Genomic DNA, 16,545 nt, shown 5'->3' with positions numbered 1-16,545 from the left:
TTTAGGGGTTCTGGCAGTGTATCTGTAGAGCTCAGGACAGCAGCGAGGGGAGGCTGTGCGAAGAGCTGGCAAACACTTGCTCCTCATGTGATGTCCCTGGGACCAAAGCAGAGGTGGGATGTCAAGGGTGTCCCTCCTGTCACTGTAGAGCCTCTTACTGGTGTCACCAGTTAGATGTCACACATGCTGTGACACAAAGCCTTGAATGCTCTAGGACAGCAGCAGCAATATGTCTAGAGCCATAAAAAAAGTCCCCCAAATTAAGGGTGCCCTCAGGGCCTGGCCAGCCTTGTGCTCTGGGAGACAGGCCCTTGGGAAGCCAAACAATGGCAATATGACCTTCAGACCTTCTCAAGAGGACCCTCTGTGTCAGGATATTACAGAAATGTAAGAAAGTCTCTTCCCTTGCTATGTACAGGAACAAGGACAAAACCCAAAACATGGGGAGGGACACAGGGTGCCCCATTACCTCCTGGCTTCAGGAGAAATCCTGTGTGAAGAGTAGGGAGACAGGAACACAATGACTGTGCAGAGTGTCTCCTGTCTTTGCCCCAATGGCATTTTCCTGACAAAAGTGTATAATTCAGCCAAGTTTCAGCCCAATGCACTCAGCCATTTTCAACCATGTTTTGTTTGTCTTACAAGATCCGAGTGAAGGTGCCCAGAAATTAAAACCAAAAACTATTTCCAGCTTTAGGAAAGCAAGATGTTTATTGCAGAGAAAAACAGGCTATGAGAAAAACTTTCAGACTAAAAATAATGGTGCAAAGGGTGTTGGGGTTTATAGGGTGCAGTAAAAAGCCCAAGCTGGGCTTCTCCAGTTGGCTAAAAATCACAGTGGGTGCCTAGCTCTGCAATGCCACTCACACAAATAAGAAATGACTTTCAGGAACACAGATGGATGCTGGGCTGTACGACTGAACTGTAGCATAGCAGAGCAGCGTGGAGCCTTCCATGGGCCCAAGTAAAACAGCTTGTTTGCAGAGAGAGCGGGGGGCTCACGAGCCACAGGCAACTCCCTAGGGGCTGCCTCCTTAGCCTGGAAGAAGCATAGAAAGCAGAGTGACAAGGAGAGTATGGGCTTTATGAATCCCCAGAAAGCAGCTGCTCAAAATCACTTGCCATACTTATCAAGTTGGTGAGGCAAGAGTCAAAATAAAAAATATCCCCAAGTAATCAGAAAGTTAATACAGAATATGTGCGTTAAATTCGTTGTCCTGGTGGTCCTTTCCCAGAGGAGTATTCAACTCTTCTAGTATATCTGCTTCTGCTGGTTTCAGCACATCCTCCTCACCTATAAGGCATGTAAGAGACAGATAATTTCATGTTGGGGGGCTCTCATGCGTTGCCCCTCTGCATGAGAGGGTATCCCATTTATCCCCATGTTAAAGCCCCACGGCCAGTCTCCTGCAATTGCCTGGAGAAGAAGATGCTAGGTATCTCAGGGTGGATTGCCTGCTTTTCAAGGGCAGTCCTAGTTGTGGAGGGGAGTTGGAGAAGGTGAAGCAGTGGCAGGTTTAAAGCCAGAGGCAATAACCACTACGCTGATGGTGGCCCATTTCAAGACCTCACGTCTAGAGGCTGGACACCCACCCCAGAGCCCAGGACACAGAGCTGCTGTTTTCCACGGCACGAGGGCACCACATGCCTTGCAGCAACAGGCCTTTTCTTCCCCACTGCACAGACATTGCTGGAAATGCAGTAGTTGAGGGTCAGAGGATTGTCACCTCCTCTGAAGCAGATCCTAAGTTTTCCTGGCTGTGAAGCAACCTGCATGTTTGACTGCTGAAGCGAATGTACTCTACTCTTCCCATGCCAGATCTGAGAACAACTCCTGCTAAGGTAGCTGTAAATGGATTTTCTGAGCCCAGACACCAGCCTGCCATTCCGACCAGCTTAGTGCCCTCCATGCCTCAGTCCTGGCCGGTTTCAAAGGTGTTGTTGCCTGCAGGCACCCACCCTTGTCCCAGTGCCCACTTTGCTCTCCCACCATCCCTGTGTCAGTCCTGAAACTGGATGGACTGTGGACAGAGCACACCTGGACTTTGGCTCCCACAACCGCCTCTGGTCACAAAAAAACACATCTTCTCTCCACAGAGAAGAGATCTCCACAGAGATATCACCCAGCCCTAATATGGCTCTTGGCAGAGACACAGAAGTGTTCTTAGGACAAGGAGTTACTAAGGACCAGGTCCACAACCCCATTCCAATGACTGACAATAGAGGACTTGTTATCACTCCCCTGGCCTTGGAGAGAGCTGTCTGTCCCCTCTGTCCCACCATCCCCCCGACCCGTTCTCAGCTTGCCAAGTTTTGTGGGGTAGGGACCCATGGCCTGGAGATGTTGTGGGATCATTGTTGATGAGGTGGACAGTCCTCAAGAGGCAGCACTGCACTTCCCCCCAGGGCCAGCAGCTCTGTGGAAACTCACCAGCAGGGTCCAAGCTCCCGTCTGCCAGCTCCTCTTCCGTTGCCACTGCTTGCATCCCACCGACCATGTTCTGGATGGTCAGCGTAGGTGGCTGCTGTCGATACACTGGTTCAGGCAGTGCTGGCTCAGAGGGCACTGGCTCAGAGGGCACTGGCTCAGAGGGCACTGGCTCAGCCTTCTCCTGTGGGTCAGGCTGGGGGTCCACTCCTGGCTCTGTCTCCAGGACAGCCTTGACCACTGCCTGACGGCCCCGTCCTCTTTTGGCTCTTCTGGCTCTCCTTTGCTGTTCGGTCTTATAGTCTCTGCCAGGGGATTTCACAGGGATGATGACTTGGGAATAGGACAAAGGACTTTCCCTTCTGCCCTAAGGCAGGCTTTGCTAGGTCCCCCTGTTGTGATTGTGACCCGGTTCCTCCTGGCAGAAGCTGCAGTTCTGCAGCCCCTTCCTAAGCCCTGCACAACAGCCTCCTGCAGCTGCAGCAGTGAGCAGGAGCTTGGGCAACAAGTTTTTCCTCAGCCCCACATTATGACTGATGTTTGCTTGATACCACCCCATGCATCTCTCCCCACAGTAACTCAGTAAACCCTGAGCAGCTGCTGGCTGCAGGTCACCTTTCCCCACTGAATACTGATGGCTCTGTCCTTGGGTGGAGGGGCTGGGCCATGTCTGGGCTCAGGTTTAGTGCACCACAAAAGCAATGTGACAGAGAAAGCAAGATTTACCTCAGAACCCAGTGAGCTGAATCTTTCTCCAGGGCTTCTGCTTTTCTTTTCCTGAGCAACTCCCGGTCTCTCAAGCGACGGGTTATGATGACATCTACAAGGATAAAGTGAGTGCTAACATGACATTCTGATCCCTCCCTGCCTGGTACTAGAGCACTGATGCAAGAGGCCATGCTTTTTGTTGTCCAAGAGGTCTTGATATGTAACTACTTGAGCGCTGTACTTCCAGCACGGCCTCAGGATTTGATGACACCAAAACTCCCAGGCTCCTAGCCTGACAATTACTCTAGATTTCCAATTACAATTCCGTGGGGTGACCCATGTCCAACCTACTCCCCTACTGCAAGAGACCTGGGGCCTGTTGCCTTTGATCAAACACTGGTGCAGACTGAAAGGTAATTCCTCATGTTTGCTCTGTTGTTACCCTTTTTCCCAGACAGCTGGAACTGGCTACCACTGAAATTAAGGTGTTTATCTAACAACCAAGGAGAAAGCCTTGACCCACAGAACAGACAGCCCTTCACAAAAGAACAGCTCTGTGGGGGCAAGGATGAGCCAGAGGGCACAGCCTTACCCACACAGATGCTCGTGTGCCTTGGGCTGAGGCCTTGTGGGGCAATGGTGATCCAGCCAGAGACCAAGACAGGGCTAGTACACACCGCTGGGGCTGCTTGGCCCCAAACACCACACAGACAGCCTCAAGATGGTTTGCAGCTGTGAGGAAGACTGTGACAGGGCTGAATAAAGACAAACTGATGTGAAAAAGCTCCAACAGTGGCTTTATTATTTGGGAAGGTTGCATACTGCCACCAGCAGAGAGGAGCACTCCACAAATCCCAGTCACCCTCTGACATGCCTTCTTTGGCCAGGGAAAGCAGTGTCCATTTCATTGGATGCAAAGGGCTCCAAATTGTTTCCCAAGGCAAAGACCAGCCTGAAAAAAGGTCTGGACTTCACTTCTCTATGTCTTTGTCCTAAAAGACAGCAATCCCTGATGATTTCTAGCATAGACTCTAAACTGTGATAATAAAAAATTGTCTCAAATCAAGCAGCATGAGACCCAATCCCAGGAGACAAAGGGAGCAACACTACTTCCCTGAGGCCTTGAGGAAGAGGGAATTCCCAAACATATACTGAAGAGATCACAAAATAATTAATTTTCATAGTTTTAACAAAATTCACACGAGTGGAAAAGCAAAACTATGATCTGCTCCTTCCAGAGGTAATCAGATCCACACAAAAAGCCTCAGTGCACACTGAAGTAGTGAAATCAGTGAAAATTTGTCATTTTGTCATTCTCTTGATCAGATGGTAGAAGTGTCAAGGTGAGAAAGACTTTGAAGGCTGAGCTGGGATTACAGCTGTTTTATCCCACATATTTATTACATGCAAGAAAAATTGTGGTCCAGGACAGGACAATGCAAAACTGACAGCAGGAGCCAGTCTCTGCCCAAAGTAGACTTCTACACAAGACACTTCTGATAATTAATGATAACAATCTTACAGAAATTTAGTTTGAAGAGTATTTATGTTGGTCTGTGCTTCAATGTCCTCATCAAAGCAGAGTCAACTATTAAAATTACATCTGACTGCCCAGGACACTGGCTAGGGAAGTTGAGAATAACTCCAAGATAACTGGGAGATTGTTCCCTGACATGAAGTAGTAACAGAGACAGTAGAGCTCAGCCAGCAGGAGATGAGTGTGCCATCCACATAGAAGAAAGGCAGTGAACTCCCTGGGAAGATGAGGTTACGAGTTGCAGTAGCATGATCTGCACAGGGCCTCAGTTCAGTTACTGAAATACATAATCCCTTGCACACCCCATTTGCAGCCAAGGTGATTCTCTTTTCCTTTCAAAATGTCTTGTGAGCTGTAAAAGTAATTTTAGCTGCTTGCAATCAGCCTCCTTCCCAGTCCATTCTGAGAAAACACCCCTCATTCACTTCTAACTTGTCCAAGAAAGCACTCCCACAACAGTTCCAAAGCTGTCACCTGTCAGCACTAAGCAGGAAAGATCCCAGTAAAACATATGCATCCTCATGAAAATAAACTTACTAGAGGACACAAAGAAACAGAAATTGAATGAAAAGAGAAAGAAAAACCAAGTTATAAAAACAAGGAGGCAGTACTGCTGGTCTGCAAACAATCTACTGATGCTCTCTGAAGGACTTTAGTTGAAAAGTCTTTATATGTGCTTCTGCCTTTGTGATCTGAAACGTAACATATAAAAAGACACATATTTGCAGTTAAATGTGCATCCTCCACCCCCAAGCACAGACTAATAATTATTAGTTTCTTTCTGAGAAACACTTGGTAACAAAAATCATGCTCTCCTCTCTCCAAAAGCTCAAGTTAGGAATGTTCTCATCATTACCTGGCACAGCATACTCCTCACAGGCTGCAGAGGGTGGCAGGGAAGAGTCCAAAGAAGCATGGTCTTTGCCTAAACTCTCCATTGCTCTTTGCAGTTTTAATTAGAAAGCAGCTTAGTTCCCTGGAAACAGCATCTGGAGCTACTGGTGCAGCATAATGAGAGCTTGAAAAAAATGCAGACTGCCCGCCCCAAACCTCTTATCTGGCCAGGCCACTAGGAGGGTAATAATATTCTCCTTATCAGAGTGCAAAGGTGTGTGAGTCTCTGTCCAGGATCTACTGTGTGGATTGCAAAACATGTTAATGCTTTTATACTACAAATAATTCCACTTCAGATAGGAAATTTACACTCACTGTTGCTAAACTGTGACTCAAAAGGTCTCCTTTGTAGTGGACATGGCAGGGCAGGATGTGGCACTGCCTCACTGCTGCTTTCCAGAGCGAGATGCAGGGACATGTTAGTCCTTAAGGACCCCTTGAGAGATCTGAAATGGGACATATGCTGTCTGAAGGTGCTTGCATATGATCCAAGCAGTAGGAAGGGACATCCTCCATGGCAGGACTGGCTGCTTCACAAGGTCAGCATGGCTGTGTTGTCATATTCTTTGGAAACCCCTCAGGATGGAGACTGACACAGTCATGTTACCTGTCCAAGAGCTGCACCACCTTCCTGGGATCCAGACAGAATAATAAATCCATGCCAGCCTGGCTGTGCATGTTGAGGACTTCCTAATGACTCTTTGTTCCAGACCCTGTGGATTAGGACCATGAACAAAGCACTTCACTCATGAAGCAGGATGGCAACAGGCAGCCCCAGTAAAACCAGTGGGAAGCCCCAGCTATTCCCTTGCCCCCATAGGATGATTTCCTTAAGTGGCTGCTCCTAGCTGCTGGTAGCTCCTTGCAGCCCCCAGCCCTGCAGGCTTGTGCAGCCTCTGCAGGACCATCTGCAGGGCCAGAATCGCTGCAAAGGGGAAGCTGCTCCCTGCTACAGTGGCTTCAATACTGAGAGGCTGTTCCTTGCTTTGTGGGAATGGCCAGGCCCCTAGATCAGTGCATGTGAGATGAAGGGGTAATCTTGACCTCTCCTGAAAACTGCCTTTATAGTTTCTTATGCCAGGATAGCACAGAAAAGTTCAAGATTTGTGTGTAACAGCTCTGATGGACCAGAGATACCTCTTTAGCCAGTTTCTAGTGCACTCAGCTGCTATCAGCACTTTTCTCCATGAGACAATTATGAACTGGTTAGGTGGTAGTGCCCCTAATCCCTTTCCTCCCTGCCCCCCATGAACTCAAAAGTGGTTCAAAAGTGGTAGAAGAACTTGATAACATGTCTACCCCTAGGTCCTCTGGGACCTGACTGTCATCGCAGGGATGATCCCATCTCCTTGAGAAGTCTGAGGGCTTGCCCTGAGGAAAGCAGTTCCTCAGGGATGAGCAGATCTGGCTGCCTCCAGCCTTTGCCAGTCTCTTTTATTTTTAGTGTACATCCTGTGCTCTCAGCAGGATCTCTCTCTAGGTCCCTGGAAGCTCCAGAGCTTGAAACTTCATGCATGTAAATTTCTTAAGATGTAACCTTGGATGTCTGCGGTCATCTCTGCTGCCATTCTTCTTATCCCCAGAGTTACCACTTTACTCTAGGGCTCCTGCCCTGTGTCCAATGCAGATTACATGGTACCTCCAGAGAGGTGGGGTATGTCTAACAGCCCCAAAAGAAGCGACAGGGTGGTGGCAGCAGTGCAGATATGGGGAGACTCTGATATGGGAGGGTGGGCCAGGAACATGGATGGCATAAAGAGATGTGGGGCTACCAAGTCATTCACAGAATAGTTTCTTGTAACTCAGTCACAAATGAAGACAAGGTGTCCCAAGCTGCTGAGGGTGTCCATGTTCCAGAACTGTGTGATGCCGCAAAGCCCTAGAGACAACCTGGTCATGCAGATGTCTGAAAACTGTATCCTGGCAGGATACTTCACTGTGCAAAGGCAGTGCTTTTGGAGGGGCAAACATATCAGACCTTGAACATTGTTTCTGGTTTTGTGTCCGTCTTTACAAAAAACTCATTTTCACAGAACCACATAATATGCTGAACTGCAAAGGATGCAGCAGGGTGATTGAGTACAATGCTTGATCCTGCACGGAACACCACAAAATCACACCATGTGCCTGAGAGCATTGTCCAAATGCTTCTTGAACTCTGACACACTTGGTACAGTGGCCACTTCCCTGGGGAGCCTGTTCCAGTGCCCAACCACCCTCTGGGTGAAGAACCTCTTTAAGGTTTTCAATTGGTATTACGATAGATTATGGAATATGGTCAGGTGTTCTCCTGATATCCAGCCTAAACCTCCCCTGATTCAGCTTCAGATCGTCCCCTCAGGTCCTGTCACTGTCACCACAGAGATCAGTGTGTGCCCCTCCTCTTCCCCTCACAAGGAAGCTGTAACTGCAGTGAGGTCTCCCCTCAGTCTCCTCCAGGATGAACAGACCAAGTGACCCCAGCTGCTTCTCATACAGCTTCACTTCAAAGCCCTTCACCCTCTTTGCTGGCCTCCTCTGAACACTTTCTAAGAGCTCAATGTCTTTCTTATACCCAACACTGCCCCCAGCTCAGAGCAGAGCAGGACAATGCCTCCCTTGCCCGGCTGTGATGCTGTGCCTGATGCACCCCAGGACACAGGTGGCACTCCTGGCTGCCAGGGCACTGCTGACTCGTGTTCAGCCTCCCACAGACCAGGTCCTTTTCCATGGAGCTGCTCTCTAGCTTCTTTTCCCAATCTATACACACACCCAGGGTTGCCCCATCCCAGGTGGAGAAACTGAAGTTCTTGGAGCATGCTCAAAGAAGAGCAAAGAAGCTGGCCAAGAGTTTAAAAAACAAGTCCTTTGAGGAGCGACCGAGGGAGCTGGGGGAGTTGAGCTTGAAGAAAAGGAACCTGGGGGGACATCTTACTGCTCTCTACAGCTTCCTGATGGTAGATTGTAGGCTGGTAGGGGTCCATCTCTTCTCCCAAGTAACAAACAATAGGACAAGAGGGAAGGACCTCAAATTGCTCTGGGGTAGGTTTAGGTTGGATGTCAGGCTGCTTAGGGCAGTGGTGGAATCATTGTACCTGGAGGTATTTAAAAGATGTGTAGACATAGTGCTTAGGGACATGGTTTCCTGTGGGACATGGCAGTTAATGGTTGAATTTCATGGTCTTAAGGGTCTTTCTCAACCTAAATGATGCTATGATTCTATATTCTGGGCTGTTTGCAGGTGGCATGAAGCACAAAAGGAAGGGTGGAAATCCCTGCGTGTTTCAGTGCTCCATGGGAACTGGGCACGTGCTCAGGCTGCGGCTCACTCAGCTTCTCACACCGACATCTACTCAGTCACCCCAAAGCCTGGTGACAGCTGATAAGTGGCTCTTGACTCAGCAAAACAATCCCATAAGACACTGCAGAGTCAATACCGTGAATATTTCTCCATTTCATCTGTCTTCGACCTTGAAGGGAGCATTTGTAAAAGAAAACGTCACTGTGCCCCCCATTCTATAGAGGTGTTTAATGGAATAGATGGACTTTAAAATCTTACAGAGCTTGCACTTGCATATCTCAGGAAGGAAATACCTGGAAGACACTTGTCCTTTGAGTGTAAATTACTTTAAATGCCAAGGAAGCCATTTCAGTATCCCACAGAAAACTTTGGTAATGGTTAGCAATGTGGAAACTGCAGGCCCCACCGCCTACTTTCAAGTTGTCTGTGCTCTGAAGTAGAGGGACTGAGATGTGGCCAAAGCTGCACCCCCTTTGCTGCAGAGAAATTTGTACAAGTGCGTTAAATTTTCTGGCCAGTCTTGACCACGTGAACTGTTGTAGCTGGGCACTTTACAGTGTTCCAAGTGCTGCTTCCATCCCCTTTCTCTCCACATTTCAGTTCAGCTAGCCCTGGGCCATTTCCACTAATGCATCCAGTTTCCTAGGTGAGGCCCTGGAAGACGTCAACTGAGTGTTCAGCAACCTGAGCATCTCCAGTGTCACGGACTCCTCAAATGTCATTGGAGCTGCTCGGTAGGGGAACGTCACCAGCCTTGGGGACATCTCACCGTTGCCCCCACACAGCTTTCAACACACAAATATCCTAGAAAAGTTTTGTCCAAGGGACAAACACTCCTAGGGCTGGATCCTGCCGTTGGTGGGATTGCTTTCACTGCAGACACAACACCAGGCTTTGGATCTATGTGTAAGTCAAAGGTCTTTGTGAGCCTCAAGGGTATCTGTTGCCCCTATCTGGCAAAGCTACTGCAAAGCACTATCCAGAGACCTACATATCCCTGCAGTCATGGATCAGCCCTGGTCAACGTGGGCAGCTGTGGGAACCATGCTGCTGCCACTCTTACAGGGTGTCAGGGCACTTCTCCCAGTTTTGTCTCACAGGACAATGACAAAGAATCAACTTGCAGGCTTGTCTTTCACTCCCTGACTTGAGGAAACTTGTCTGGTTGCAACACACTGCTCTGGGAGAGCGACTACTCATTGCTCTGTGTGACAAACTGTGCTGCCTGTGAAAGTAGATAGTACATTTATTTTCCTGCCTTGACTGAAGCATGAAAAGATGAGAAACACACAGATAAATTGAACAGGAAAAGTATACACAAAAGTGTGAGTTCAGATGCATACTCTCTGGCACAGACCAGGGCATTGCAGGCATCTTGCTGTCCACCAGCTGGTTCCTGAGTCTCACCTGACCTTGCCAGACACAGATCTGTTTGGCTTCAGAGTCAGGCTCTCTGCACCAGGCTGGTCTTGCACAGGACCTGAGGTCTGTGGTAGTGCTCAATCACTGCCTTCACCCTTCCATTGGTCTGCCACTTGCTTTTGAGCCATGTGAAATAAACAGCCAAATCCACAAATCCCAGAGGAGGATGAGTATCTCTGAATTTGCTGTGTGTAGAGTCAACACTGATCCTGTCCTGTGGCTGCCCATGCTCTGACCTTGCAGGTCTGGCCTATTACTCTGTGCTTTAGTTCCACAGTTTCTGAATAAACACTCCACTTTGTGCTGGAGGTATGTGGTTTCCCTCTTCAGAAGAGCTTCTGGATGGTCTGTGTTGTTTTTTCCTAGCCTCTGCACATAAATAGTCGTGGCTCTCAGGGCATACACAGCACACACACTCTTGGGCTGTAGCCACTCTGCCAGTGCAGCTGGCCATGGTGTGGGGCTGAGATGCTGGTGACACTTGCCCACCCCAGGGGAGAATGATCCCCAGTTATGCTAAGCTGGGCATAACCTTCCCCTCAGCCCTGGCAGAAAACTGGGATAGAGCTGCCCAAATAAATCCTGCCTGTGGCTGAGCTGGCAGCAGCAGGAGCAGAATACCTCAGGACAGGAGTGAGCATATACATTTGTGTTGTTCACCATGGATGTGTTTTGGGGTTCATAGCCCTACCAAAGCCTTTCCCTATGGTGCAGGGGAGACAATAAGGTCTGCAGAGAAGACGTGGCAACACAGAGAGTAGCACACAGCCAGACCATCTTTTCCATGCTATTTAGGGACTGGAAGGGGACAAACAGGTTTGCAGAGCCTTAGGACAAATGCAGAGGTAATGGCAGCAGTCCTGGAGAGGTGTCCCCTTCTCTGCAGAAATGGAAAGAGTCCAGGAAAGGAAAACAGAGAAAATCAAAGCTCTGGATAACCCTGAGCAACTAGTCAGGCTAGGACTTTTCAGCCTTGGAGAGAACTTTCTAAGGACAATAAAGTTTTTGATGACAGCAGTTACCTCTGGGACAGAAAGCAGTGGATACAACCCATCTGACTGAGCACATCTGTTTTATGCTCCTCAATACTATTTCCAGCTGCAGCATTAAATCTGTCAGCAGTGGCTTTGTTGTGCATTGTGGTGCTATGGGTGTCCCACTTGGTGGCTCCGGCAAGGTGCAGAACTGGGTGAGAGGGTGAATTCCAGCTGACCAAGCACAATAGTCACAGTAGATATTGGCACATCTCCCAGACTCCGAGGATGGTCACTGACTTTGGGGAGCTCACTTGGCCACATGGTGGACCCTGGACTCCTACTCAGATGCCTGCAAATGAGAGCTGCATGGGATACTAGTATGGCAGCAAGTCAGAGCAACATGATCTCATGTGGGTGAGCACAGACTGTCCTTGGAAGGTTTCAATTCACCCTGAAGCACTCTTCAAAGATGATCAGAAATCTCAACTGGTAATTCTGTACGAAAATGAGATCTGGTACAGGACTAAAATGAGTTAAGGAGGCAAGTCTTGCATAAGCTGTGTGATCTCTGTAAGCAAAGGGGGCCCTTTGCCTGCCCAAGTTGTATGGCCTTGTTGTAGGTGTTTTGTGAAAGGTGAGTTGTGTCCATGTGCTAGAAGTGGGAGAGGAAGGAGCAAAGGAAACCCCAAAGACTGTTGATGCACACTGACACTATTACCTTGGCAGAACTGAGCCCTGTCACAATCTCAAAGATGGCCCTGACACCAGGAGCAACGTAGATGTGAAAATTCTTCACTTTGGGGTTTTTCTCAAGTGCTGATACAGGTATCTGGGATTCCTAGTGTTCACCATCTCTGCTCATGCTCTTTCTATGCTCCCATGAGTTATCTGAGCTGATTGGTCTATGTAAGGGCCTTAGATAAAAAGCAGAATAACATCTAATATGAGAAGTGCAGATGTTACTATTTTCAATTTACATCAGCTTTGGAAACAGTTTACTAGGGAGCCAGGGAGTCATCTTCTCCCGTGCCAGAGAAACTTTATTTTCCCTTCATTAAATGGCCTTCTACAAACAAAAAATTGTGCTTGTTCAGCACCTTCTACATCAGGACTGGTGTGTTTCTTGCTACTTCCCCATGGCTTTTCTTGCAGGAGTGTGGTTGCAATAATGCTTTATGCAGAGCACCGCGGTTTGTTATGTGGATTTCAAATTACTGTTTTTACTGTGCACTTTTAGTAACCCTTGGTGGGAACTGGCTTACACTGTTTTCCTCCAGCCATGCATTAAAAAAGTGCTGTTGAAATAAGATTGTGCATGTCATTTTATTATTCACCATAGCTAGCTTAAGTGTGCAATCGGCACAGAGCACACAGGATCAATTAATCACCTGTTTTTAGGCTCAGGAAAGCTTTCAGAAAGCTCAGGTATCTTGACACTCCCCATCTTTCAAAATTCGGATGTCTTGCCTGGTTTTCCTAGAGTAATATGGGAAAAAAAGAGTTAAGAGATGAAAAAAAAATCCCCATTCTGTGAGTCATACTTTGGCTGCATTCCATCAAGGGGAATGGAGCTGACTATTACAAAACTGACCTGCTCATTTTCCTGTCTAAAGAGCTGAGGTGACTGCAACGTCCTGGCTCATGGATGTGTCCTCCCAGGGCCTGTGGCCCTGGTGGTGTGTCTGCAGCCCAACCTCACAGAAGGGCTGTCCCTAGCATGAGGTTGTGGTGGCCATGGCTCTGAGCCCCAGCCACCACCCCCAAGAATGGAGATCCCCCTCACACCTCTGTGGTGCACCACCAATTTGACCTGGTGTCTGTGTTGCATTTCCACCTCTTGGGGCTGCTGTTTGTAGCTGCTGCTCCATGTTGTATTGCCTGCACCAAGACGACTGAGGCTTCATCCCATCTGCAACTGTAGGCTGCTGCTGGCTACCCCCAGGCACCCCCTTCCTCAGACTGGCTGGGTACAGCTCTGCACTTCCTCGCAGCTTTGCTTGGCAAGCTGGTCATACCTTCCCTCCTGCAGCCCAGCACTTGGCTTGTGTTATTTGCCATGCAAGTGCAGCCTGCCATGGCTTTCCCCAAGTTCTGGGGAGCCCGAATCACTGTACTTCACAAGCACCTGCTTTCAGAGAGCCAAAATTAGACCCAGGAGGTCCCTGCCAAGGGCATGAGCTTACATTTTTTCCACGCAGAGCTGGCATTCATTGGCGTAGGTATTCCCGTCAGTTCCACAGATGGGCAAGTACAGGAGGGGGCAGGCATGCAGGTCAACCAGGTTTTCACACACCGGCTGGAAAGGAGAAACCACAGCACACATTTCAGTGCCAGCAGCACCCATTTCTTCCCCCCAGAACACTCAGGCGGGAGCAGGTGCCACTGATAAACTGGTTCCCTCTCTCTTGGAGCAGTGCGTGCCCACAGAGGAGCAGGGGCCACTGAATCTCTCAGTGGGACTTGTGGCCTGGGCTTGGTGTAGGTTTGGTGCTGGAACACCAGTTGCCATGAGGCTGGGGATGACTGCTGGGAAATCTTTCCCTCAGGCACACCAGGCCTACCCGTCTCAAGCCATGAACAAAGAAAACCAGATGCCCCTTACCCTTTTCAGGCCACTCCCTTCATTCAGCTCTGCCCCTGAAACAAAGCAGAGACCCGTGAGCTTGGCACACCTGTGCCTGATGGCAAAAGCAGGAGATACTGACAGAGGATCACGTCCAGGCCAAAGGGAAGGCAGTGTTTTGCAGAGCCCATCCAGGACTGAGTCAGCTCTGTGGGTTTCATGAGGGGCGATCAGTTTGCTGCTGCATGTTACTCCCACCCCTCCCTGCCAGCAGCACAGTACAAAGATTCCATCCACAGCTGAGCTGGCTGGGACAAAGCTGTGAATGGCTGTTCCCACCCCCTAAACTATCTCCCAACAGCCCTCTCTCCCAGTTTCTGGGTCAGAAGCTCCAGGGAGCATCCAACACACCTCAGGAAATGGGAAACCATGTAATGCAGCACGTGGCATGGGGTATCCTCAGAGGGATGAGGCTTGGTGCTATTGCACAGCTGGACAATGCCATCTCCAGGGAGAGCAGCATTTGGTGGGTTCCTTTTTCTCAGGCAACAACAGTTGCAACAGTTCACAGCCCACCTGTGCAGTGCACAAATGGCCCACAGACAGGCAGCTGCAGGACCACCCTACCTGACTTCCCAGCACCTACAAACAGGTGTTTCCCATGTAAATATGCTGAGCACATACTGTTCTTGAAAAGCCTTGCCAGTTTTCATGGAGGCAGGAACTGCAGCAGCTGCCACCGCAGTGTACATGCTGTCCTCCCAGGGCCTGGTTCCTGTTCACATTGTGGACTCTGCCTCTCCCAGACCAGTCCCAAGTGCAATATATTTGACGAACCAGCCTATAACCCTTGCCACAAACTGCTAGTAAAGAAGGCACAGTGTGTTTGCTCCTGTCGTCCTTCCTCACCATGCTGCCACTCTTTGTTTGCCCTAACCTCACCTCCTCTCCAAACCAGAATTTCTGGGTCTTTCTGCCCTATCATGCATTTCCTTCCATCCCATTATCCATCTGTCATTCCCAACCCACCACTGATGAACCAGCCTCCAGGAGCAGAGCGGATTTACCTCCGGCAGCAACAAGAGTCACCATTGCTGCCAGCAGCAGCAGCAGCAGCAGCTCTCTCCCAGTCATGGTCGGTTCAGGCAGACCTGCTCATGCACCTTGCTCTGCTCCTGGCTGCCTTTATAGGGGAGGGCACAGCCTTATCTCAAGAACACTGGGAAAAGCAGTGCTCTGTTCCTGCTGGGAGCAGCTGGACTGTACACCCTAAGGGATCACTTAGGAACTCTCACACGTAAGATAAGCTTTCCCCTGAAGCTTCCCACTTGTCAGCTTCAGGTGGCAGCACCAGAGGCTGCTTTACAATCCCTTTACACTGTAGTGTTGTGTTTTAACACTGGCCAAATTCCAGGCAGCCACTAAAATCGCTCACTCACCTTCCCCTGCTACAGATGGGCAGAGGAGAGAAAAAATTAATGAAGGCTTCATTGGTTGAAATAAGGACTGGCAGAAAACACTCCAAGGGCAAAAGAGGCTCTGCTTAGAGGTACAAAGTGAATTATTACTAACAAAAACAGAGGAGTCTCATGAGAAGTAAAATAAGGCCTTAAAAACACCTATCTTTCCCACAACCCTTCCCTCCTGCACTGACAGTGCAGGAAGATTGCATGTGGGGTTCTAGTCAGTTCGGCACTTGAGGTTTTCTTCTGCTGCTCTGGGAGAGGAGCCCTTCCCCTGTGAGACTGTGGGGTCCCTCCCATAGGAGACAGTTCTCTGTGAACTTCTCCAGCATGGCTCTAAATCTAAGGAGCAGCAGTCCTCCCAAGATTGCTGTGATGTGGCTCTCCTCCCATGGGCTGCAGTCCCCCAAGGACAGGCTGCTCCAGCCTGGGAGCAGGGCCCCTCTCTCCACGGGTCTCCCATGGGGTCACAGTCTCTTCCAGGCATCCACCTGCTCCAGCATGAGCTCCTCCACGGGCTGTGGGTGGATCTCTGCATCCCCCGTGGATCCCAGGGGCTGCAGGGCACAGCTGCTTCACCATGGGCCGCACCAGGGGCTGCAGGGGAACCTCAGCTCCAGCACCTCCTGCCCCTCCTTCTCCACTGACCTTCGTGTCTCCATGTTTCCCTCACATCCTTACCTCCTCCTCTTCTCTGGCTGGAATTAACACTGTGCACCTCACTTTGTTTTGATTTTCTCCTTAAATTTGTCATCATAGAAGCATTGCCAACCTCTGCAGTTGGCCCAGCCTTGGCCAGTGGCATGTCCATCCTCAGAGCCATCGGGGATTTGCTCTGACAGATATGGCAGAAGTTTCCAGCAGCTTCTCACAGAAGCCACCTCTGTGGTCCCCTGCTACCAAAAACCACGCTGTGCAAAACCAACACATCAGGGTTGGGCAATGCTGCTCTTCTCTGCTTACTCTAGCCAGCTATTTCTGAATGTATCTCACCCAAACCATCCTTTCAGCTTTGCAGCTGCTGTTCCTCATATGTGATCGCCACTTGAGTTGTGAGACTAGACATAGAAAAGCCGGGAAATTCAGGCTGATTTGGGTGGTGGCACTGTGGCATTATCTTATGAGCATTATCCCATGAGACCCAGCCAGGTGGATACTCACTGGTCAGGATCCCAAACACAACAGGAGGCCTGTCACCATGCTGCAGCAAGCCCACAGAATCACTGGGTGGGATGGGACAGGCTGGGGGCACAGAGGGTCTAGAGGGTACAAA

At 49.5% G+C, this 16,545-nt stretch overlaps 2 protein-coding genes across 2 annotated transcripts; both read right to left on the bottom strand.

The window, feature by feature from the left end:
* Window positions 1-692: 692 nt before the first annotated feature.
* On the bottom strand, window positions 693-5,701 carry HEMGN (hemogen). Its single transcript, XM_023944281.2, has 4 exons — window positions 5,530-5,701; window positions 3,155-3,248; window positions 2,432-2,733; window positions 693-1,294 (listed from the first exon to the last, which is right to left on the bottom strand). Exons 1-4 carry the CDS (start codon window positions 5,609-5,611, stop codon window positions 1,185-1,187), a joined length of 588 nt encoding a protein of 195 aa, XP_023800049.2. The 5' UTR covers window positions 5,612-5,701; the 3' UTR covers window positions 693-1,184.
* A 6,849-nt stretch (window positions 5,702-12,550) lies between these two features.
* On the bottom strand, window positions 12,551-14,988 carry SPINK4 (serine peptidase inhibitor Kazal type 4). The gene is made up of 4 exons (XM_023944448.2): window positions 14,877-14,988; window positions 13,849-13,883; window positions 13,430-13,542; window positions 12,551-12,722 (listed from the first exon to the last, which is right to left on the bottom strand). The coding sequence occupies exons 1-4, from the start codon at window positions 14,941-14,943 to the stop codon at window positions 12,668-12,670; spliced, it is 270 nt and encodes an 89-aa protein (XP_023800216.2). The 5' UTR covers window positions 14,944-14,988; the 3' UTR covers window positions 12,551-12,667.
* Window positions 14,989-16,545: the final 1,557 nt, after the last annotated feature.

This window comes from Cyanistes caeruleus, chromosome Z (genome assembly GCF_971803275.1).
Source record: "Cyanistes caeruleus chromosome Z, bCyaCae1.hap1.1, whole genome shotgun sequence".
Lineage (NCBI taxonomy): Eukaryota > Metazoa > Chordata > Aves > Passeriformes > Paridae > Cyanistes > Cyanistes caeruleus.
The sequence above is the reverse complement of the archived record's forward strand: the minus strand, read 5'-3'. Positions and strand labels throughout refer to the sequence as shown.